The sequence below is a fragment of the Anopheles merus genome, chromosome 3R (genome assembly GCF_017562075.2).
Source record: "Anopheles merus strain MAF chromosome 3R, AmerM5.1, whole genome shotgun sequence".
NCBI classification, from domain to species: domain Eukaryota; kingdom Metazoa; phylum Arthropoda; class Insecta; order Diptera; family Culicidae; genus Anopheles; species Anopheles merus.
This window is the reverse complement of record NC_054084.1, coordinates 42,626,985-42,650,017: the sequence shown is the minus strand read 5'-3', so window position 1 is coordinate 42,650,017 and position 23,033 is coordinate 42,626,985. Positions and strand designations below refer to the sequence as shown.

The 23,033-nt window shown below is 44.1% G+C and overlaps 2 protein-coding genes across 15 annotated transcripts; one reads left to right on the top strand and one right to left on the bottom strand.

Moving 5' to 3' along the window:
- Positions 1-69: 69 nt before the first annotated feature.
- On the bottom strand, positions 70-7,130 carry LOC121595931 (PIH1 domain-containing protein 1-like). The gene is made up of 4 exons (XM_041920413.1): positions 6,975-7,130; positions 6,803-6,902; positions 565-1,343; positions 70-249 (listed from the first exon to the last, which is right to left on the bottom strand). The coding sequence occupies exons 1-4, from the start codon at positions 7,041-7,043 to the stop codon at positions 70-72; spliced, it is 1,128 nt and encodes a 375-aa protein (XP_041776347.1). The 5' UTR covers positions 7,044-7,130.
- Positions 2,623-22,930, top strand: LOC121595924 (multidrug resistance-associated protein 1). Of its 14 annotated transcripts, none has more exons than XM_041920390.1 (16): positions 2,623-2,864; positions 7,334-7,463; positions 7,725-8,018; positions 8,089-9,246; positions 9,312-9,449; positions 10,336-10,482; positions 10,830-10,914; positions 10,986-11,811; positions 11,901-12,033; positions 12,104-12,311; positions 17,896-18,116; positions 19,022-19,239; positions 19,302-20,023; positions 20,097-20,263; positions 20,343-20,530; positions 22,766-22,930. In XM_041920390.1, the coding sequence occupies exons 2-16, from the start codon at positions 7,419-7,421 to the stop codon at positions 22,776-22,778; spliced, it is 4,563 nt and encodes a 1,520-aa protein (XP_041776324.1). In that variant the 5' UTR covers positions 2,623-2,864; positions 7,334-7,418; the 3' UTR covers positions 22,779-22,930. The 14 variants fall into 14 exon arrangements, with proteins under 14 accessions (XP_041776324.1, XP_041776325.1, XP_041776327.1 ...); XM_041920391.1 differs by lacking the exon at positions 17,896-18,116 and adding an exon at positions 16,619-16,839; XM_041920393.1 differs by lacking the exon at positions 17,896-18,116 and adding an exon at positions 15,629-15,849.
- The last annotated feature ends 103 nt before the right edge of the window (positions 22,931-23,033 follow it).

The window sequence follows — 23,033 nt, the reverse complement described above, 5'->3', positions numbered from 1 at the left end:
GGGAAGGGAACAAACTCACACAAACTCTTTACATATTTCCATCCCGACCGCGTGCGACGCCATTCGACTTTAAGCTGCCAACACTGGCATCGATACTTGCAGGATCTTTGTGGTGGTATCGAAATGAGCTTCCACCTTGCTTTCATCAATACGATAGTCCACGAACACATCCAGCAGGTAGCCTTTCTTACGTGCCTCTAGCAAAATGCGATCCTCGCCCACGTCCAGCGTAATTTCGTTCGATGAAACCTGTATCATATCATCACAGAATGGAGTTACAAATCATTAAGCATCCGCCTGTGGACCTTTACAGGGTTTTCCAGGAGTTCTCATAGCTGTGGGATACTTCATTGTCTCTTTCATACGTGGAATGAACTTAATGCAATGATAGTTGGACTCTATAGCAACCTTTTTGGACAAATTTAATAAGAATTTACAAGAACCCTATCCAAAAAGCGTGCCATAGACTCCAATTACCAACATATGGAGTTCACTTCCAACAAGAAAGAGTCAAGTGTCCGAAAACCCCTAGAAAACCCTGTAGCAATTTAGCAGTTCACTTACACATTCCGGCAGATGGAACTCTCCTATCAGTCGCTTGGCTCTACCGGCGGGCGGTTCGCGGAACAGCTTACTTTCCGGCTTCTTCGTGGCGGCCTGCGAAATGGCCACCTTTGTCGGATCGGGCACGTACGGTGCTGGGGTAGTGCTATCACTTTGCTGCTGTTTGGCATTTACCACCGATACCGGTGCGACACTACGCGAGCTGTTCGTTTCATTTTTAACCGTTTTTACCGTCCCCGCATCTGCGCCAATCTCTTCGATGAGTGGTTTCTTCGGCTGGGCGCCCGCCATCAGCGGTCTCGGATTGTCCAGCTCGGTGAGCAGCGCCCGATCGGCGTCCGACTGGTGCGGATAGCTTTCGATCACCTGCCGCACGTCCCGGTTCTGGATGTTGTGCGGAATCAGCTTGTCGATGAACTTTTTGTTCTTCAATATGCGAAAGTTCCTCTCGTCCAGTGCGACGTTGTACTTATTCTCCACCCCATCGAACAGCACACTGATGAGGAACTCGCGCAACAGCCCGCCGGACTCAATTTTGGCGTAGAATTTCGTATTGATCGCGATATCGCACACCTGGCAGCCCTGGTTGGATTTGTCCAGTGCGGGGCGGGGCTGCGTGATGCTCATCGGGATGCGGAATGCATTAGGCTCACCATCGTTCAGGATGCGTATCAGCTCGTCCTCGGTAATGTCGCGCGGCGGTGGAATGCCATCGGTTTGGCAGAGATTGATGAAGAATTTTTCCTCCGTTCCCTTCTTGAACGCTTTCACGCAGAATCCTGTGCAAAAAAAAACAAAAGAAATGCATGAATTATAACTAAACGACAGTAAAAAACGTTTCACATGACCAGCAAATTCCAGAATTCCACGCACGATCTGAACTATTATCATGTACAGTTTGAAGAGTTTAGATAGACACGGAAAGGATTTGATAGCAATTATGCAAATCATGAACAATGGAGTACGGGAAACCCACTGCATCAAAAAGCAGCTTAAAATTGAACTGAAGTATTTGTAAGAATTTATAAAAAAAAAAAAAGAAAATAAACCGTAACTCCTTCTACGTATTCGGAATGTGCTTGTATAAAAATAAAAATGACTTTTTGGAAGATTAAACGCACAGCAAAATAAGCCCATCCATCCATCAAATAGAGTTGCGATTACCAATCAAGATAAAACGAATGAAAACCTGTACGATCGTGCACGAAGAAAGAACTAGAATGACTAATAAATAAGACAGAAAAACAGCATTCAAACAAATAGCATCTCCCATGCGTAGGGACACAGTGCACACCGCCGTATGGACGATGACTGGCTAAAATTTTCGTCATCGAAAGGCACCACTCGGCGCGTTCCATGACGTTATATTCCACTGCTCGGCCACAGACACACTTGCGCCACAAGCACCGGTGCATGTAACGATGACGTTATCGTGGCACAGCGCCAAACATGATAAGCGCGCGCAGAGCATCATCGATCGATGGGGGAGCACCAATTCGAAGCCATACTAGAAAAGGGGGGGAGTAACTTGAGCCCCTAGTCCCCTGACACTGACCCCGCAGCTTAGCGTGTTGTTTGGTAGTGGTGAGAGACATTCAATGAACCCAACAACAACAACAAGCCGCGGTGCTGCCGCGGTCAAAGTAATTCGATTCGAAACATTATGCTCGTACAATACACACCAACCACACCGCCTCCGGACAGTCTAAAATGGGGTAAAAGAAATAATATTTAGTTTCGTTTCTTAAATACGAAGAAAACAAAACCGGAAAATGAGGTGACGGAAGGAAAACTCATTAATCACGTGTGAAAAGCCACAACCGGCGCGCGGGAAAAAGCCATGCGGACACAAAACCCCACCGCGGGCGAGAGTGCGCACCACTTTCGATAGAAACAAACACACACACACACACGGTGACCACGGTGGCTTCGTATGTGTGTAATGAGGGTTGTTTTGTGTAGCACTGGCCGGCCGGCCGGAGAGAGAGAGATATCTCGTCGTTGGTGGAGAAGGAACCCGAATCGCAGCAAAACCCGCAAGCAAGACCGCCGATCGTCGCAAAACGTTTCACCGTCAGTCCATTCGGAACGGCCGCGTCAAGCGGACGAGAGGAGCACACACGCGCGCGCACAAGCGACCATAAACGACCGGTGAACCGGTGCCATCGGCAGTTCATCCATCCGGGAACCGCGGGTGATCTCAGTTTGTTCGCACGTACGTACCCGTGGTGGTAGTGGTGGTGGTCGCGTTGGAAGCAACAGTGCTTTGCCAGAGTTTTCGTGTGCAAAAACAATAGAATGTAAGTAGAGTGTGCGGCGTACACGAATGTGTATCACGAGGTTTGGTCCCTTTTATCACTTATCAGTGCTGTGCGCTGGTATATGGTGTTAAAAGGCGTTTGAATTGATGTTTTTGTGGTGTAAGAAGTGAAATTGAAACGTTTTACTACTCCCCGCCCATTTTTAATCCTAAGGGCCATTATGAAAACGAAAAGCGGGGTGAATTAGAAAGGGTCACTGCTATAGTTAGTGTGAGGTGGACATTTCGCATTTAACATCTATCACCACTTCGGCACCATATTGGATGTAAATTTCTCTCCAAGCGGTAATTTACAGGTCGACTGCCTTCAAAAAAAAACCTCAAAACGCGCAAGCGAATGACCATTGCGGTAGCGTCTGCCCCTTGCGCAAAAGAAAAGCATAACAGGCGACGCGACCACGTGTTTCATTGAACTTGAAAATTTAAATATACTTATCTGCCGTTGATGCGGCCTTCTTCCGCCATTCGCCAGTGCCGGAAGACCGGTTGACAACAACAAAGAACAACAGATTAGATTCGTTTTAAATACTTGTTACACGGGTGGGTTGTATATATTTAAATCAACCGATTCCAACCGACAAAACGTGTGTCGTGGAGGAGAAAGGTGAGGTTAACGGACTCCTCCTTTCCTCATCATATCAAACATTGTGCAATATTTGCTCGCCTACGGCTTTGAAGCACCAATGTGTTGTGTTGCACCGTGAAAGAGGAAGAAAAAGTAGAGGTAGAACGAGAATTCTATGTTGGCCATCAGTTAAATGGCCACCCCCATCCTACTACCCGTTTGGCATCAAAACGTAGCTTGACCCGCTCTCACGTTCCTTCGTAGCTACATGAATTATTAGTGTGGGCCACCGTGTGTGTATGTATATATAGGCGCAATTCTATTAACAATCGAAATAGATTGTTAGTTTGAGCGTAGGACGTGTGTGTGTGTGTGTTTTTTTTTTGTGGCACTGCCCCCTTCATACAGGGACAGTAATCGGGGTGCATTCGTCTGATCCATCGTTATCATCAATTCCGCCCCCTCTCTCACTCGCGCCAGATCGTAACAATTATTTCGCTTAAATGGTTGGCCCAGCGCGTACAAATTAGTGTGATTGAATCGTGAATGTCGTGTTGTGTATGTTGGTTAGCTGGAACTGGAAGCTGTTCGTGTTTGATTGAAAAGATATGGAAATCCGTACAGCAAAAGCAGCACGTCTCGTGTATCATTTAAGAATGTTGGACCATCTCGCCAAGTGAAGGGGTTTGGGACTGTGGTAGTCCAGTAAAGATGTTCCTAAAATAAAATAACATGCACGAAAAGCAGGAGAAACAAACAAAAAACGCGACTAATTTGGCATTCAAACGCTTCTTCGTCCACCCGCGCGGTTCACCAAAGATCACTTAGCGAAACGGGGGAGAAAACAAACAAACAAACAAACAAACGGACAGACAGGTGAATATGTTAGCTAACAGTTGGCAGAAGAATGCAGGAAAAAAATAAGCGTTTGTCATTCGGTCCATCTCTCCCAGTTCCTCGAAATCCGGTCCACAGCTCGTCCCCACCGCGGGCATGTATGTACAAGCAGCAGATCAAGAACCGTTGATTTTCAACAACAAAAAATAACCCAACGAACCCAAACGTTGTGCTGTGAGCACTTAATTTGGTTATGCGACAATAATGAGGGGCAAAAAAGTTCCGTGTTTGTGGCCGGTACTATATTCGAGTGAGATGACCCCCGCCGGAAACTGAGCTGAGAGAAGTGATTTATTAAATTTACGTATGACGAATCATGAACAATGCCGTGAGCGCTGAAAACCTCCCAATGGATCGTGTGTGTGTGTGTGTGTGGGTTTGTGTACGCTCCAGCTGGCCGCACCGCTCGAGTTGGGTGTTAATCGCTTAAAAAGGTGTCCCAACGGTGAGAGATGCCGCCATGTGGTGAGGCACAAATGATGAGTGAAGATTGGGTACAACAAACATTTGATGAAACCAGTACCCTGTAGTTGCTGGTGCCTGTAACGGCCAAGGACGTATGCACTCTGTGAGGTTGTGTGTGATTCGTGTATTGGTTGGGCGGAAGATCAAAAGCGGAAAAGGTGTTTGTATGTGTGGTGGGTGCATGAAGATCTTGTTCTTCAAACTTGTTCTTCTGCAAATCGAAGGAAGAACAAAAAAACGACCTCAACCACACTAAACGCGACACAAAAAAAGATGCGTAACGAACCAAGCATCCCAAAACGAGCAGAAACCACCACTCTCGCGCAAACATGCACAGGGGAGTGGAAGAACAAGTGTTAAAGAGAGATGATCGCGACCCACGACGACGCAATGACTGGCAGAAATTTTTCGTTTGGATCTCGCAAGATCATTAATGTTGCTTCTTACTTCTTTTCGCGCGTGTATAGCAGCAGTAGTCATTCCTTGTCCCTGGACGGGGAGGAGGGCAAGCTAAATGCCGAACGATCATGATGCGATCTTTTCCGGTCGGTGCGTATTCAACGTACGCTGCCTGCTCAACCGGAAAGCCCTTTTTCCTAACGGATTGTGGCGGAGTTTTTAAACCAGCAGCAATCGATCCATTCGTCGACTGCTCACTACTTTGCAATGATTTTATGTTTTTGCAAACGTTTTCCTCTTTGCAGCAAATGTCGCGACAGTTGTTTGTCCGGGCCTTTGTGTGTTTGGGTCACGATAGGAATTATCAGCTGATACATTCTTGTGTTCCACTGCTGTGTTTCTTGATGCCACCCAATCGATGATAACAGCTGTTTTAAACGCGCTGTTCTGGGTGTGTATGTGTCTGCTGCACACAACCCGGGGCGGCTTCGATACGCGGTTGTTTGTGATTGCAGTTATTTTTTCAAACCGAGTTTTCCCTGCACTGCTTCACGCTTCGCAGCATAGAGGGGAAAAAACGGATGGGAATGAAGTAGCTTTTCCTGTTGATTTGTAAAGGGCACTGCAAGTGGGCTAGTAAGTGGTCAAAGGTTTACTTACTAAACATAGCGCCCTATGCAAACGATGGGATGGAAGTTTGTTGAAAAGAGCCTTGAACAAACTATTCACAGTGACACATGATAAGAAACCGGGTCCTAGCCTTAAGATAAGCAGATGAACTCGCTAATGAGCCCGCCGCTCGGGTGCAAGCGCCACAAACCGGCACACTCCAGGTCGACAAACATTTGTCCTACTGTATGTATATTTTTTGTTCCTTCTTGCACAATCCGATATCTCTCAAAAGCATGATCTTGCAAGGTGTTATGCCACAGCGAGGTCAAAAGCAAACTAATACTGATACTGAATTCTCACAACGAGTACCAGAAGGAGAAAACGTGCTCGAAACATGTTGAAGCGTGCACGGGACAAGATACGGCAGGGAATCGTTTTTTAAACCGTCCGCTCATATCAATCATCCTGTCCATCAATGCATTTGATAATACTTTATCAAAACTTCAAATACGGTTTCATGAGTCACGTACAATTCGTAGAATAGTTTAACCACGTACCGGCTTCATGACGACACATTGCGAAACAGTTGTGAATTGGAAAGAAGTAATTCAGTACAGCTCCCAAAGTTTGCGCATCTTGCGTGTGATAATCGTCGCTTATCTCGGAGGTCGCACGGTTCCATCGAGTGGCAAGAGCCACTGTTCCACTTCCTAATTGTGCAGTTATCAGTAGGCGGGTAGCAGAATGCGATATTCTTTCCCACCGCCGAATCGCTGCTACACCATCGAAACAGATTTCGCCGCCAACAATTTGTGCTTCATTTGTAGCGCACACTCGCAAACAATAAACATTCGCGCGATAGCTTTTTCATGGTTTTTTTTTTTAACAGATAGTGCCAGACATTATTCAAGCGTTATCGGCATTAGGGGGAGTATATTGTTTCGAAGCATCCCATCCAACGACTAGATTGCTAGACTTACCTGGAGCCGGCTTAACAATCTTTGACCGTCCGCTGCTGATGTCGTCGGCCAGTTCCGCTACTGGAGCAAGGAAATTCTCCAGCTGTTCCTCCGCTTCGTTCTACGGGTGGGTTTGGGAAGCAAAGTTAAGTTACTGTTTTCAAAAGATCGGCACGTTGTATAGACCGCTTACCTTCACTATCTTGAAACTGGTTTCCAGTCCAGAGCCATCGAGAAGTATGCTTTTAGATGATCGACTCATTTTTATCGGGATTTTGCACCGCGCCACACTTGTTTGCTGCGAAAAGAAAACAATTTTTCTGCGGCGGCTCGCTGACAGTGGTTGTTGTTTGGCGAAACGTCAAACCAGGCAGGGGTGCTCAATGCGTCTTTCGATGAAAAGATTTCTCGAATCGATATTTATGGCAGTTGAAGAGACTTGAATTTCCTTCTCGTTTTATTAATATAATATATTATAGCAACAGCTTTATTTAAACCCTTTTATGTGAATTTTATAATGCTTTTTTTGTATTTTCTTTTTCCGTAAAAAAGTTTTATCCGATTTCCACTGTCACATCTGTCAAACGACTGGACCTAAGCTCATCCTACAGTGTACCCGGTGCGTTTCGTTGGAAAAATGGAGACTCATCCAATGGATGAATTTTGCGGCTCTCGGTTTTGGGTAAGTAAATCAGTGAAAAAGTCCCAATCTTGCCAAATTGTTACAGTTTCCGATGGATGAAACCTTTGTGATCGCCATCGCACTGAAGTACGCAGTTAAAATCGTGCAAAACGTGCGGAAATAACGATCTCAACTATGTGATGAAGATGGGGGAAGAAAAGAAGACGATTCGTACATGAAAAGAAGACACACGTTCTGTGAAACCGGTTTGTTTACATCATAATGTCAGCGAGCGCTAATGTGCCTCTCTTCCGGCTACAGGACTTAAATCTCACCTGGTACACGGACGATCCAGATCTAACGCCATGCTTCCAGCAGACCGTACTGGTGTGGGCACCGTGTGCATTTCTTTGGCTGTTCTCCTTTCTGGAGCTGTACTATCTGCGAAAAAGCGCCAACAAAGATGTACCGTGGAGCTTCGTCAACGTAACCAAGCTGCTGGTCATCGGTTCGCTGATCGTACTTACTATCGTTGATCTCGCAAAGGCAATCTCAACGGACGGCATATCGGCACCACTGTTCTATTATACGCCGGTGATAAAGCTCGCCTCTTTCGTAAGTGTGGAAATATTTCCTGAGCGATGGTAAGAACAGTTTCATTTGTTCAAATTGATAATAATTCCAGATCTTTGTGGCTATCCTGATCTACCTCAACAAGCATTATGGCATGCGAACGTCGGGGCTGTTGTTCCTGTTCTGGTTCCTGCTGACCGTGTGCAGCATACCACGAGTACGCACTGAAATCCGTGCCTACGAAGCCCGTATCGTCGAAGATTCGTGGGCAGAGTATCAGTTTGTGAGCTTTCTGATATTCTTTTCCCTCACGTGCATCATGTTTCTGCTCAATTTCTTCGTCGACAAGCCACCGCGCCAATCGAAGTACGAAATCACCGATAAGGATTGTCCCGAGTTGGCCGCCAGCTTCCCATCGCGCATCTTTTTCGCCTGGTTCGATCGGTTAGCCTGGGTCGGCTTCCGCAAGCCACTGGAGGTGGACGATCTGTGGAAAATGAAGCCCGAAGACTCGTCCAAGGAGGTGTCGCCGGCTTTCCTGCACCATTGGAACGAAACCCTCGAGAAGACGTACCAGTCGCGTGAAACGAGCAATGACGTCACTTTTAAGAAGCTGGGAAACTCGGCACGTGTTGATTTTCGTACCACGAAAGCTAAAAATATCGCTTCCATTCTACCGGCACTGATCAAAACGTTCGGTGGAACGTTCCTGCTCGGTTCGTTCCTTAAACTTGGCCAGGATTTGTTGACCTTTGCCTCGCCCCAGATCCTGAAGCTCATTATCGGGTTTGTGGGCGGTGAAGAGCCGATGTGGAAAGGTTTGATGTACGCAATCACCCTGTTCGTTGTTGCCGGAACGCAGACGCTGCTGCTGGGACAATATTTCAACCGGATGTTCTTCGTTGGACTGCGTATCCGTACCGCACTGATCAGTGCCATCTATCGCAAGGCGCTGATCATTTCCAACAGTGCGCGAAAAGGTTCGACCGTCGGTGAAATTGTGAATCTAATGGCGGTCGATGCGCAACGCTTCATGGACTTAACGACGTACATTAATATGATCTGGAGTGCCCCACTGCAGATTGGTCTGGCACTGTACTTTTTGTGGCAAATTTTGGGCCCTTCCGTGTTGGCCGGGTTGGCTGTGATGATCATTCTCATTCCAGTGAATGGTGTAATTGCCAACATGATCAAAACGCTCCAAATCAAGCAAATGAAGAACAAGGACGAGCGTGTGAAGCTAATGAACGAGGTCCTCAGTGGTATTAAGGTGAGTAAAATAGGTTGCATGTTAAGGTACTTGATACATGATTAACGGGTTTTGTCTATTTTTAGGTACTTAAATTGTACGCTTGGGAGCCAAGCTTCGAGCAGCAGATACTTAAAATCCGTGACAAGGAGGTGAAGGTGCTGAAATCGGCCGCTTACTTGAACGCTGGAACATCATTTATCTGGTCGTGTGCACCATTTTTGGTAAAGTATTTTTGTTTCATCTCTAACAAACCTTTTGCCTCGCGAAGATGTGCGCATACCTGATCGTGGCCGTGATTTTATACTTTTGAGTGATAAAATTCGAATTGAACGCGCGTTTTTGATTACACTTTCCAAGGTTTCAATCATTTCCTTCGCTACATACGTCCTTTCCGACGAATCCCATGTTCTCACACCGGTGAAAGCATTCGTATGCCTTACGCTGTTCGATATACTGCGAATGCCTCTTGTGCTGCTACCTGTGCTGATCGTTTACGCGATACAGGTAACATCGTTTAAGACGATTCACGGCGTCCGGTGTTCGGTGTGCTGTAGATTCGTATTTTCTGTGCTTTCGTAGCTTGTTTCTAACGATGTCGGTTCCACTATGGAGCCTGGAAGCCCAAAATTATGCAATTAATCACCTCTCCATTCAACTCAAACAGCGTAGTAGACGTAATCATAATACTTAACTCGTCCATCAAGCTGTCCCACAGCTACAGCACCTTGCAAAGAGCTTGGATCAGGTTGGATTGTACTACGGCACACGATCAATAGTGTGCAGCATCTGTTATTCCACACCATCTGCAATGTGCCTTCTAATAATGTTTATCATTTATTCCGTTCTCTTCTTCTCTTCTTCATTTCTTTTGTTTCTCTCTTTATTTCTCTCTTTTCATGCATATATATAACATTGACACTCGTGTTTTACACTCGACTGTCGCACCTGGTCCCCTGAAACCATAACCGATCAAACAATCTTTAACACTCCATGGGTCCCATGGGTCAAACCACAACTCACCCATCCCATATCCTTCCTACACCCAATGGCTGTGTGTGTATGTGTTTGTATGTGTGTACGGCACCAATCACACATAATCTCACGCAGGTGTCGTTGGTCACTTTTGCCACCTATGTGCTGGTGGATGAGAATAATGTACTGGATGCAAGCACAGCTTTCGTTTCACTTTCGCTTTTCAACATCCTACGGTTTCCCCTGTCCATGTTGCCCATGCTCATCTCTAATATGGTGCAAGTAAGTAGCGGAATCGATGAATAACTATTGTTTAAAGCTATTTAAAACAGTTCTGATTGGTTTGGATTGTATAAAATGCATGCCTTATAATTTATCGTATCAATATATAAAACACTAGTTAACTGTCAATTATCGCTTTTATTGTCATACGTATATTTGACCATATTTTGCTATCAATTTATGATTTAATTTAAAGTCAAATGTAAAATTAATCAACAAGTAGATTCTGTTATTAACAAATGAATTATTATGTTCCGTGTTTTTAATGGAGGAAACAGTTGTAGCTTTAACGACAGCTTTGAGCGAAACGAGATTCAACCTTCTTTTCCCCTATTTTTTGACTCCAGACCAGCGTTTCTGTGAATCGCATCAACACTTTCCTGAATCAGGAAGAACTGGACCCTGACAATGTGCAGCATGACGAAAAGGAGTGTAAGTAAATTCAAGCGCGTACAAATTGTGCTTTAACAATTCAAACTTATTGGTTTTTTTTTGCCGTACAGCTTCTCCTCTGCTAATTGAAAATGGCGTCTTCTCGTGGGGCGGCGAGGAAACCACGCTCAAGAACATCAACGTACGCGTCGAGAAGAATCAAATAGTGGCCGTCGTCGGTACGGTCGGATCGGGCAAGAGCTCGCTGCTGTCGGCGTTCCTTGGCGAGATGGACAAAATATCGGGACGCGTCAATACGCTTGGGCGCATCGCGTACGTCAGCCAGCAGGCATGGATACAGAACGCTACCCTAAAGGACAACATCCTGTTCGGCAAACCAATGGACCAGCGACGGTACGCTCGCGTGATTGAAGCGTGCGCCCTGAAGCCCGACATTGAGATGCTGCCCGGCGGCGACATGACGGAAATCGGTGAGAAGGGCATCAACTTGTCCGGCGGTCAGAAGCAGCGCGTTTCACTTGCCCGTGCGGTGTACAACGATGCCGATGTGTACTTCCTGGACGATCCGCTCAGTGCGGTGGACTCGCACGTTGGAAAGCACATCTTCGAGCAGGTGATCGGGCCGAGTGGGTTGCTGGCGAAAAAGACGCGCGTGCTGGTGACGCACGGCATTACCTACCTGCCCAACACGGACAAGATATTTGTGTTGCGGGAGGGTGAAATTTCGGAAAGCGGCACGTACCAGGAGCTGATGGATAAGAAGGGCGCGTTCGCGGAGTTCCTGATTCAGCATCTGCAGGAGGTCAGCGAGGAGGAAGAGGATTTGGATGAGATCAAGCAGCAGCTGGAGAATAGTGTCGGTGGAGAGGAATTGTTGAATCAGCTGAAGCGCTCCAACAGCAAACGATCGCGCAGCGAAAGCACCTCGGAAACTGGGTAAGCTGGGAAACCCCAAACTACTATGATGCGATCGATAACTTTTGGCCATTTTTAATCGACATTTACTCTTTCGCATTTCTCATCAGCTCGGTAAAAGACATTTCGCGTCAAAACTCCACAACGGATAGCAACACAAGCTTGCGTCGCCGAACGTCCGAAAAGGCTCCAGAGGTGGCGAAAACGAAGCTTATCGAGCAAGAAAAATCGGAAACTGGCAGTGTAATTAATCTTCAACAAATCGCTATGTTCTATCAATACACATCCCCTAACGTCTTGATTTCGATTTTAGGTCAAATGGGAAGTGTACAAGCATTATCTCAAGAGCATCGGCTTAACGCTCTCGGTAGCGACCGTGATTCTCAACATGATCTTCCAAGGCTTCTCGATTGGCTCGAACCTCTGGTTGTCGCGCTGGTCTACGGACGATACGGCCGGAAATGATACCAGCCGTCGGGATATGTATCTCGGCGTGTACGGTGCATTCGGAGCCGGTCAAGGTATGAAAGCTCATTAGAGTGTGCAGTGTCATAATCTTCCATTTTCAGGCAAACGAGACATTATTTTCCCCCCTCCCCTCAATACAACAACTACACTTACTAAGACAAGCCCCTTTTTACGATAAGGAACCTCACATGAAGCACCTACAACGATAACAATGTGCCAGCTTTGTATGGTACATTCGGGTTACGTTTCAACGCAACTCTGCATTACTTACAGTGAAACTACAATGCTGTAATCAAAAATATCGATGATACACATTAGGCATGATTTCTATCCTTTTGTTTCCCACTACTCTTAGTACAATGCTTCCTATCTTTTAACTTTTCTCACATTAATTTCCATTCGGTAGTTTATTAAAATGCTCTCCTACTTCTAATCAATGCCTAACATTTATTTAAAAAATTGTCTAACTGCTTCTATACAACCCACTACTACACCAAATCCTACTTACACTCACTCTGTATAGTTTTGTTCCCAAGTTGTTGTTTAATTTTCTTCACTTTTTTGCTTACCTTCCGCCAACTTTTACTAATTTTTCCCTCTTACATACATACTAACCTCCACTCTCCAGTACTGGCAAACTTTGTCGCTACCCTAACGTTCGCACTCGGCTCGCTGTACGCGGCCAAAACGATGCACGAATTGCTGCTGCGGTACGTGCTCCATTGGCCGATGTCCCTGTTCGACACCACTCCGTTGGGTCGTGTGCTAAACCGGTTCTCCAAAGACGTCGACACGGTGGACAATACGTTGCCGCAGCTGATTCGCTCGTTCCTTGCACAGTTCTTTGCGGTAATAAGATTTAGCGATAAGATTTCAGTATCACCACCACCACCAGATGGTTCAATGGTCGATTTATACCCAACTCGTTTCCACAGTATTAAGCGTTAACGCCTTTTACAATAGGTTCTCAACAAATAAGAAATATTAAGACCAAATTGATAACGTAATAGTCAATTCCTTAAGGGAAGCAATAGAAAAGGGTATTTCTTGCAGGTTTTCTAATATTTTCCATCTGTTAGTATGTTTTATAACTGCTCTATATTTTATCCTTTGGTGTTATTTTCCACTTTCCTTCAATGCACTTTTCTTTAACAATTTGTTCTTCCTTTTATTTCCATGTAAAGATTTCCTTTCCAATATCTAACATGCATGCAAACTACTACTTCACTACTAAATCTTTTTCTGCATTTTTGGCCCTACAAGGTGCGAGGTGTTTTTACCTATGGATTTTTACAAACTGTCAATCAGAACATCCCTCCCCTTTCTCTCTGTATAATTTCATGCAAATGGGATGGTTAATCGTTCGTCGAACGCATTTTTTCTTCATAAATCCACACCAAAAACCTTCCCATTCTCTCCAGTGATGGCCAGCTTCGCCTGTTCTCTATCGTTTGCGTTGGGAGCACTGGCCGCCGCCCGGGAGATGCATGTGCTACTGTTACGGTACGTCTTGCACTGGCCGATGGAGCTGTTCGACACGACCCCGCTCGGGCGGGTGTTGAACCGCTTCTCCAAGGACGTTGACGTGCTCGACAACACGCTGCCGCAGGTTCTGCGCTCCTGTCTCATGATGTTGTTTGTGGTAAATGATAAAACACATTCATTCTCTTCTTATCAATTTGTTCAACTGTTTTGCAATAGTTATCAATTTTGTTATTTTTGTTGTTTTTATTCTTGTTTTTTTTTTGTTATTATTATCAGTTCACAAAAATGCATGTAGCTTAGATGTTTAAACTTGGAAGGAAAATTAAGATTCAAGTGCATTATGCTAAAGAACAAGTAGAGCAGTATTTAACATTTGAGGAGAATTAAAGGCGAGGCATTTTCTTCTTATATTTGCTATTAACAATGTCATAGGATGCAAAACATTTGACTTAGAGTTTGCACAAAAATATTCTACGACTAGTTAACGTTCGTTTGGCAGCATTGTGTTGAATTCCACTGTTGCTTATGCTCTTGTGCTGCCCCATTTGTTTGTTGTCTACGTATACCCTTTCATCCACACATTGTACCCTGTTGCTGTGCATGATGATGAATCTCCTCTTTCCCCCTATTGTGCATGCTTTAGTGAAGTGTTAACTATTCTGTCTTTCAAACTACAGATTAACCCCTACTTTCCTGTCTATGTGTGTATCATATGTGTTTTAAAGAACCGATTCAATCCGATAAAAATCATTCCGGCCCCATTACGCCCTCCGCATATAACCCCTGTTTCATTTCAGTGTCCCATTGTGTGCAATGTGTGTATCCTTCGTGGTTTGCTGTTTCGTTTGCTGCTTCCCGTTTTTTGCAATTGCCATTGTGTTTTGCCCTTTCTAATGTAATTCCATTTTTTTCTGCCGTAATTCCATTTATGATGCGTTTTGTATGTGTTGTGTTGGTTTGTGTGTTAACGATCACCGAAAACGAACGACCACGATGCATGCATGCAACATGCTGCTGGTGCTGCTGCTGCTCTGCCCCACCACAGTGCTAAGCACCTTCCTGTCGACGTTGTTCCTTTACATTGGCGCGCTGGAAGCGTCCCGGACGCTGCACAAGACGCTGCTACGGCGCGTGCTGCACGCACCACTGACCTCCTTTTTCGACATCACGCCCGTCGGCCGGGTGCTGAACCGGTTCAGCAAGGATATTGACACGACGGATTCCGATCTGCCGGCGACCCTGCGCGCCTGGAGTGCCTGCTTTTTCGGGGTATCGTTTTCGTTCCAGTTGTCGGTTACCTTTTTGTTATGTTTCTTCCCCTTTTTTCCTAGTTACGTTGCGTTACTAAGTTTTCTATGTTGGTATTTTCCCGCCTTCTCGTTGGTCGTAGAACGCCTTGCAAAGAACTAAACTAAAACTGTTGCATACAAACCACCAGTACGAACATACATCCTTTTCCTTCCTGAACTAAGCGGATCTCGGTGCTTTTAGGGTGAATTTAACGCCGCGTTTGCGAATAACACACTGCTCCTCTTGCGTCGCACACACATAATTACAGAAATCAAAAACACGTACGGATAAAATCTCATATCTCATGTGGGTTGTGTATCGGGATCGCGCGCTCTCTGTCCCCAAGTAGTTTATAACTACCAAAATAAATCGTTCAATTTGCGTTACGTTTAAGTTTCGTCGTTTTCGACTCGCGTTCCTCGGATCTCTCTATCTCTCTCTCCACTAAATCGGCACGCTTCAGTGAAACAATTAACATAACGTATCTAAATTACCTCACTATTCACCGCTAGATGTTGTTCTGTTCCTTTTCTCTTCCCTTAAACGCTCACACAACACACACACACACACGAAAACACTCTCTCTCCTTCGTCAGTACTAAGCTTGTACCTTAGCGTGCTAACCCTAGTGATGGGCTCGATCCAAGCGACGCTTATCCTTCACCGACGGCTGCTCGAGGGCATCCTGCGGAGTGGTATGACGTTTTTCGATACCACACCGAGGGGCCGCATCATCGCACGCTTCTCCAACGATATCAATACGCTCGACTACAGCCTACCGATGAATATTAAAAACTTCATTCCAACGGTGCTAAGGGTATGTGTTGTGCGCCTGCCTTAGTCGAGTCTCTTCTAGCCCTGCTCCCCCCTCGCTCTACCCGCATGTCGGTTTGATATTATGAGTTTTTTTTATAATTTTTTAATGGCCGGTCCTGGCCGGGGATCGACACAGTTCACCGGCTCCGCTCTGTAACTATTGCTGCGTGGTTTATCTTTTTGCTGTTGTTATTTTTGCGTTGGGTTGAGTTGTTAGTATGTTGGTTTACTACTCTCTTGCCAGTTCGTTGCCACTAATTCAATTGTCTATAGTTGCGTTGTTAGATAAAATAATAAGAGTGTGTTACTGATATCACGATACGCATGTAGGTTTGTGTGTCGTTACATTTAAAATATTGTTTAAATTTTTCTCCATAAATTCCTATCACAGTTTGCAATTATAAAATATGTAGCATAGTCATAGGGTTGTGTTTAACGCATATTTTGTTTAATGTTGCCATTGTGTGGAGAATAGGCGTCAAGAGAATTTCTTAATTATACGGACTAAAGTATTCTTATTCGGTATTTTATATTGTAAATCGTAATTTCCATGATGGGAACAAAACAGTACAGACACAAATTACTACACATGTCCCACTGCTATAAACATTTCATAATTCATCTGATCGTAAGGATCTTTTTGTCTGTCATGATCGCATTTAAACGGCGTGGCGCATCGATCAAAGCATCGATCACCGCCCAAAGTATACTATTACGTTGGAAGTAACAGCAAACACACTCGACACCCACCCCCCCTTTATCCTTTTCAGGTGTGGCTCGCGTTGCCTTCGATATAACGCTTTTTCTGGGTTGTTGGGCGGCGGCCGTACGCGTCCATAAGCTGCTTCTTACTAATGTGTTGCACCTACCGATGGATTTTTTCGATACGACACCGATCGGTCGTATATTGCAACGGTTCTCAAAAGATGTGGACGTACTGGACGTTAAATTGCCAGGGCTTTTGCTAGATTGGATTATTTGTGCGATTGAGGTAAAGGACGAACGCTACTATTGGCTTCCTAATGAAATTTAGAGTATCTCGATTCAAGCAAAAGCAATCAAAAGCAACATTTTAAAGAATGCTATACTTGCTGTTGAAGATATATAGAGAAATTGATCATCCTACGCGTGTATATAAAACTACATTTTTATGTTACTGTTGTGGGTATTCGCGGGTTCAAAGATAAAATAAGCGCTGTTGGAAAGGTTGGATACACATACACACACAAATTGCGAGATGTTGTAGAATTTTACACAAAACTCATAAAGAAACTGGTACAGTTTCGCATTCGCATCGCATTTTCTGTTCCGGCCCTACATTGTTTGGTTTATGTTTTGCAGCAATACTCTCTTTCTTTTGTGAACTGCCGCCTCAGTTCGGTACGTTGCGTGCAGCCCGGCGGATGCACGCCACGCTGCTGCAGGCCGTGCTGCGGCTACCGCTTGCCTTTTTCGACATCACACCTACCGGGCGTATCCTGGGTCGATTTTCCAAGGATATCGACGTCATGGATAATGAACTTCCCGATACTGTACTATCTATAAGCTATTGCTTTTACGAGGTAACATACATGGTGGTTCCTTTCCCTTTGTAATAATGCATTTACCTCATTTTCTATTAAATTCGAGTGATTTTAAATTAAAGCATGTCATTGTCCCATTATTATGTATCAAATGCTTTTTACCCATTGCCCATTGTGTGACCATTGATGAATGTGCTGCTCCAAAAGGATCGTTCGATTACAGGGAATGTATTTTTATCGTGACGACTAATCACATATGGTCGATTGCCGGGTTCAAAACATACAGAGATGAGGTATCGATTTAAATTGATTTTTTGTTCGTTTTCAAACAACTCCTGTAACCGACGAGTTTTGTAGTACTGCTGCGCTTCTGTGACACATTTGACTCTACCCACAATTACACTGAAATACCTGGCCCCTTCTCATTGTTACTTACAAATTCAACCCCCTTAATCAATCTCCCTATCTCGAACCGCTTCCACTCATTCTACATGTTACTCCATTTTCCGATTTTATGTTTCTAGCCTTTTTGTCATTCTTTTGCGATTTGTCGCCCCAGCTCGGCACGTGGCGGGCGGCAAAGCATCTGCATGCCACGCTGCTGCAGGCCGTGCTGCGGTTACCGATTGCCTTTTTCGACATCACACCTACCGGGCGCATTCTGGGTCGGTTCTCTAAGGATGTCGATATTCTGGATAACACGCTCCCCATTACTGTCAGTGAGCTAAACTATTGCTTCTTTGAGGTAACGTTGGTGTAGCTCTTCTATTCTCCTTTTTTTCCTCAAACCTTGCCTACAGCTTTCATGTTCCATTCCTAGTTTTCACTAATCATCATGTTTTGCAATTATTACTACGACTGTTTCTTCGGATGCCTTCTATTTGTTGTGTTCACTACTTCATTGGTTGTGTATTTAACCTTTCCTTCTCGTTGTGTGTCTCGAAGTTTCATCGAGCTCTGCTGTCAGCTGTTTTTAAGCTTTATTTATGATAAGAGAGTAAATTTGTAAAATATTTTCATCATCTCCGGAATTGCTTTTGAATCGAAGTTCAATTATTCAGCAGTCATGCTAAATAGGCTCAATCCTGGCGCAGCAATTTTGGGATGGAATAGATTTTATTCTGTAAAAAATAAGTCGTTACCTTTGCTGATTAAGATACTTAGTACCATTGGCAATGTCACGCAAGTTACTTAGTACCCATTTTCGCTAAATACAGTGCTGGCATGAAGACACTCAATTGCAAAGAAAAGGGAGCTTTTAGTGGGCCAACACTGTAAATATCATACCAATATCGGTTCTTTGTGTATGATTCGCTTTTAAAAGTTCGTAATATACATCGTCTGCTAACTACTCGCCCGAAACGTTACAAGTAAAGAATATTTTTGTCTGTAAGCCATATATAGCACTAAGTTCGAATGTTTTCTTTAGTTTTGCTTACTTAGAATGCTTGCTAGTAGAATGATAATCTGATTGCAAATTAGACTTAATAGTGGAATGTAGCTTTTATTTCTTTTTACGTTTGAGAAGACTGTAGTTTACCTTGACTTTTAAGCCAACATTTCAAAATTTTAAGCTTTACTAACGTTTTCCATTTTACTCCTATCCCTACGCGGGGAAATCCCAATCGTGTGTGATCGTTATACCTGCAGGTGGTTGCCACCCTGGTAGTGATCAGCATTTCGACTCCGATCTTTGCCGCTGTGATCGTGCCGATCGGTATTCTGTACTATGCCGTGCAGCGCTTCTATGTCGCCACATCGCGGCAGCTGAAGCGCTTGGAGTCGGTGTCCCGTTCGCCGATCTATTCACACTTTGGCGAAACCATCCAGGGCGTGCAGACGATCCGTGCTTACAGTGTGCAGGATAGGTAAGTTAGAGCATTATATAAAACAGCAATGAAGTGTTAAACATTCCCCCATTCGTTTCTAGATTCATATTGGAGTCGGATGAAAAAGTGGACGGAAACCAGCTGTGCTACTGTCCGAGCATCATCGCCAACCGCTGGCTTGCCGTACGGCTTGAGATGGTCGGTAATTTGATCATTCTGTTTGCTGCCCTGTTCGCCGTGCTTGGTCGCGAAACGATGAACGCCGGTCTGGTTGGGCTGTCCGTGTCGTACGCACTGCAGATCACGCAAACGCTTAACTGGCTGGTGCGCATGACATCCGACGTGGAGACGAACATAGTGGCGGTGGAGCGTATCAAGGAGTACGGCGAGACGAAGCAGGAAGCCGCATGGGAGCTGCCGAACAGCACGCTGCCCCGCGATTGGCCGGAGCAGGGTATGGTGGAGTTCCGCGACTTCCAGGTGCGGTACCGCGAGGGGCTGGAGCTGGTACTGCGCGGCATCTCGTTCACGGTGAACGGTGGCGAAAAGGTCGGCATCGTCGGGCGTACCGGCGCGGGCAAGTCTAGCCTGACGCTGGCACTGTTCCGCATCATCGAGTCGGCCGGTGGTTCGATCGTGATCGACGGGCAGGACATTTCCCAGCTCGGTCTGCATGCGCTCCGCTCGCGGCTCACCATCATCCCGCAGGATCCGGTCCTGTTCTCTGGCACGCTGCGCATCAATCTCGATCCGTTCAATGCACATTCGGACGATGACATCTGGAAGGCGCTGGAACATGCGCATCTGAAATCGTTCGTTAAAGGTATGATGGGATTTGGGTTTTTGGTTGAAGATATCAGAACGAAGCTTAATGTTGCATTGCTTACATTTCTAAGGCCTTACTGCGGGAATCAACCACGAAGTTACGGAAGGTGGCGAAAATCTGTCCGTTGGCCAGCGACAGCTCATCTGTTTAGCTCGTGCCCTGCTACGCAAGACGAAGGTGCTCATCCTGGACGAAGCAACGGCTGCCGTGGATCTGGAAACGGATGATCTGATCCAGGTGAGATTGACGAAAAGCCTCCCCTCCTCGACATGAGCGATATTCATTACCATTTGTTTTGCTTCACTTTCCCCACCAGCGCACCATTCGCACGGAGTTTAAGGACTGTACGGTGCTGACGATCGCACACCGTCTGAACACCATCATGGACTCGGACAAGGTGATCGTGCTTGACAAGGGCCAGATCGTGGAGTTCGCACCGCCGGCCGAGCTGCTGCAATCGAAGAATTCCGCCTTCTACAGCATGGCCAAGGATGCCGGTTTGGTGTAAGGATTCAATCTTAACTATTAGCCTTATTAGCACTTTCTTTAGTACACGTGAATTCACTTCATTTCGTGGCACACACACACACACTCTCTGAGATTGCTATTTATATGTGTGTGTGAGTGACTGTTTTTCTGTTTTTTTTCTGGTTGAATTTGTTTCATTTTTTGTTTGAATTTTCACTTTCTTGACAATCAAACAATGCGGTTAGTAAAGTTTTTTGAAACTTTTCACATTTTCATGTAATGTCCATGCGGCGTATAAGAACTCGCATGAAGGTTTAATTTGTATTTTTGTTTTCGTTTGTTTTGTTCTTTTCTTAACTTTGTTTTTTGGTTTAGCTAATATTTGGAGGCTTAATTCTAACGAAATTACGTTTGTTTACGTTAAGCTTCGCCCTAACCGTTAGCTTCGTTTGTGAACTTTTGTTTTTTGTTTATTTAGTTTTTTCTTCTTTAATAATTTTGTCGAAACAACAACACATTCTATACACACTCTCATAGCCAGAAAACTAAGGAAGCAAAAAGGCTAGCATATTTACTTTCTGTGCACGATTTGCATTTACTTAATATGATACGTGTTTACTTATCTTTAGTGTAATTGGTTACTGTTTACTTAAAGTACGAATTATAGAGAATTTTTGTTTTGTTTGCTACAACAAATTCATTAAAAAAAAAACTTTGTAAAAGCCGAGCAACAGTAAAAACATACTCATACGTGTACTTACTATGACGGGTAAGGGGGAAATGTTCCAGTATTTCGTACAGCAGCAGGTGAATCACTACTGAGTGAATAATGACACACACACATCACAATACTAACTGTAACATGGCCATCCGTTGTGTAAAACTTAATTCCACTGCTAATGATGAGGCAAAAACAAAAAAAAAAACAAATTCCGGTTTTCCCACAAATTATTCGTGTTTTTATGTTATGCTTAAGTTCATGTGTGTTCAATGTCATTTGGTCAGATTTCGATATTCTCAAACGATGTGTAATCTTTTTAAGGCTAAGAGTCTTTTTATATAGTTTAATATACACGAACACGAAGTAAGAAAGAAGAAGAAAAAGGTAAAATAAAGCCAACGATACGAAAAGCTAAACAAAAAAAGAATAATGGGCATAATTAAAAAAGGGTACAAATATATACAGATGCGACTTATGCAGGGAATCGATAAGGCCAACCTTCAATTGCAAACCAGTAACATGTGTTCATATGCATTAACTACAATAGCCATAACCATAAAGCGCGTACAGAGCCAGGAACTGCTAACTTTTGCATTCTCTAATGAACATTCTTTATACACAAACAACCCATTTTTTTGCTTTTAACGATTATGCTTCTGCAATATTTTAGCTAAACACAAAGCTCAATAGGGCGCCGCAATGTCTTAATACAATAGTTAGGATATGAACCAGTTACCGAGCTGTAGGATAGTTCCTAGGACATCATACAGTTCCTGATTATTAAAGTTTTCCTGCCCCTTAAGGTATTCTGTACGAAATTCACAAGAAAGGCAATAATAACACTACTCTTTTATTGAAAACACACACTCACAATTCGCTCAAAAGTGCCTTTACCGTGTAAATTGTGGTGTTTTATTACAAAAACAAAAAAAAAATGCATAGCATAACATTCATACATAGTGTTCTAAAGAAACTTAACACATTGATTACGTTAAGGAGAGGAGGGAGCGTTAAGGTGCGCCACATACATTTACAGTTCAATACTACTAACGCAACATCATCTAACAACAACTACCGCAAGAGTATCTGTGTTTCGTTCATACACTGTGCATACACTGTGACAAGTAAATAAAGAATCTTACATTGTTATTTTGAACGAAGAGAAAAACAAATCGTTTCGTACGCTCGTATAAATATGACACGATCACCATTTTAGCTAGTAAAGTGTATGTGTTGTGTTGATTTGTCACAAGTTACGTCTGACGAAGGGAGGAAAAATAAGGTAAGGTGCTGTGATCTGGCGATCATGGTTTCATCCACTCCTTGGGTAAGCTCATTACATTAATCCCTTCTGTATATGCGTTTGTGAGCGTGTTAGAGCGTGCAAGGACTCTACTCCTGCTCATTGGCAGGAGTACAACCATTCGTAAGTACGACATAGAAAATATAAATTATTTTAAATTTATTATTATAATTATTTGCTATTATCATCTCCACTTAGAAGCTGGAAGACTCTATTAATGCATTTTAATATTTCAATATATTTCCAGGAAGTTCCATTAGCAAGCGATGTCTGGCCTAGTTTCAATTTTGTTGCATTGCTAGAAAGACTGGTTGCTATCGTTTTTGTTTGATTTTTGAATTTTGTTCAATAGTTTTTCTTAAATTTTTATATCCTCTTAAAGAGCCATATCGTTCTGTTGTATTTATAGGAAAAGAATAAAAGATAGTATGTAAATACATTTTATTATTATGTAGCAAACTACGTTTGTAGTTAAGTTTACGCGATCTTTCGGGTGGCGATGGCCTAAGATAGTC

What these genes read in the sequence shown, in the direction of transcription:
- LOC121595931 (XM_041920413.1), bottom strand. Translation starts at nt 7,043, where the DNA reads ATGAGTCGATCATCTAAAAGCATACTTCTCGATGGCTCTGGACTGGAA. An exon ending in GATTGTTAAGCCGGCTCCAG is followed by an intron (nt 1,344 to 6,802) that starts GTAAGTCTAGCA and finishes TTTTTTGCACAG; the next exon opens with GATTCTGCGTGAAAGCGTTC. An exon ending in AGTTCCATCTGCCGGAATGT is followed by an intron (nt 250 to 564) that starts GTAAGTGAACTG and finishes GATATGATACAG; the next exon opens with GTTTCATCGAACGAAATTAC.
- LOC121595924 (XM_041920386.1), top strand. Translation starts at nt 7,419, where the DNA reads ATGGAGACTCATCCAATGGATGAATTTTGCGGCTCTCGGTTTTGG. An exon ending in GAAAGCACCTCGGAAACTGG is followed by an intron (nt 11,812 to 11,900) that starts GTAAGCTGGGAA and finishes ATTTCTCATCAG; the next exon opens with CTCGGTAAAAGACATTTCGC. An exon ending in GCTTACAGTGTGCAGGATAG is followed by an intron (nt 19,240 to 19,301) that starts GTAAGTTAGAGC and finishes ATTCGTTTCTAG; the next exon opens with ATTCATATTGGAGTCGGATG.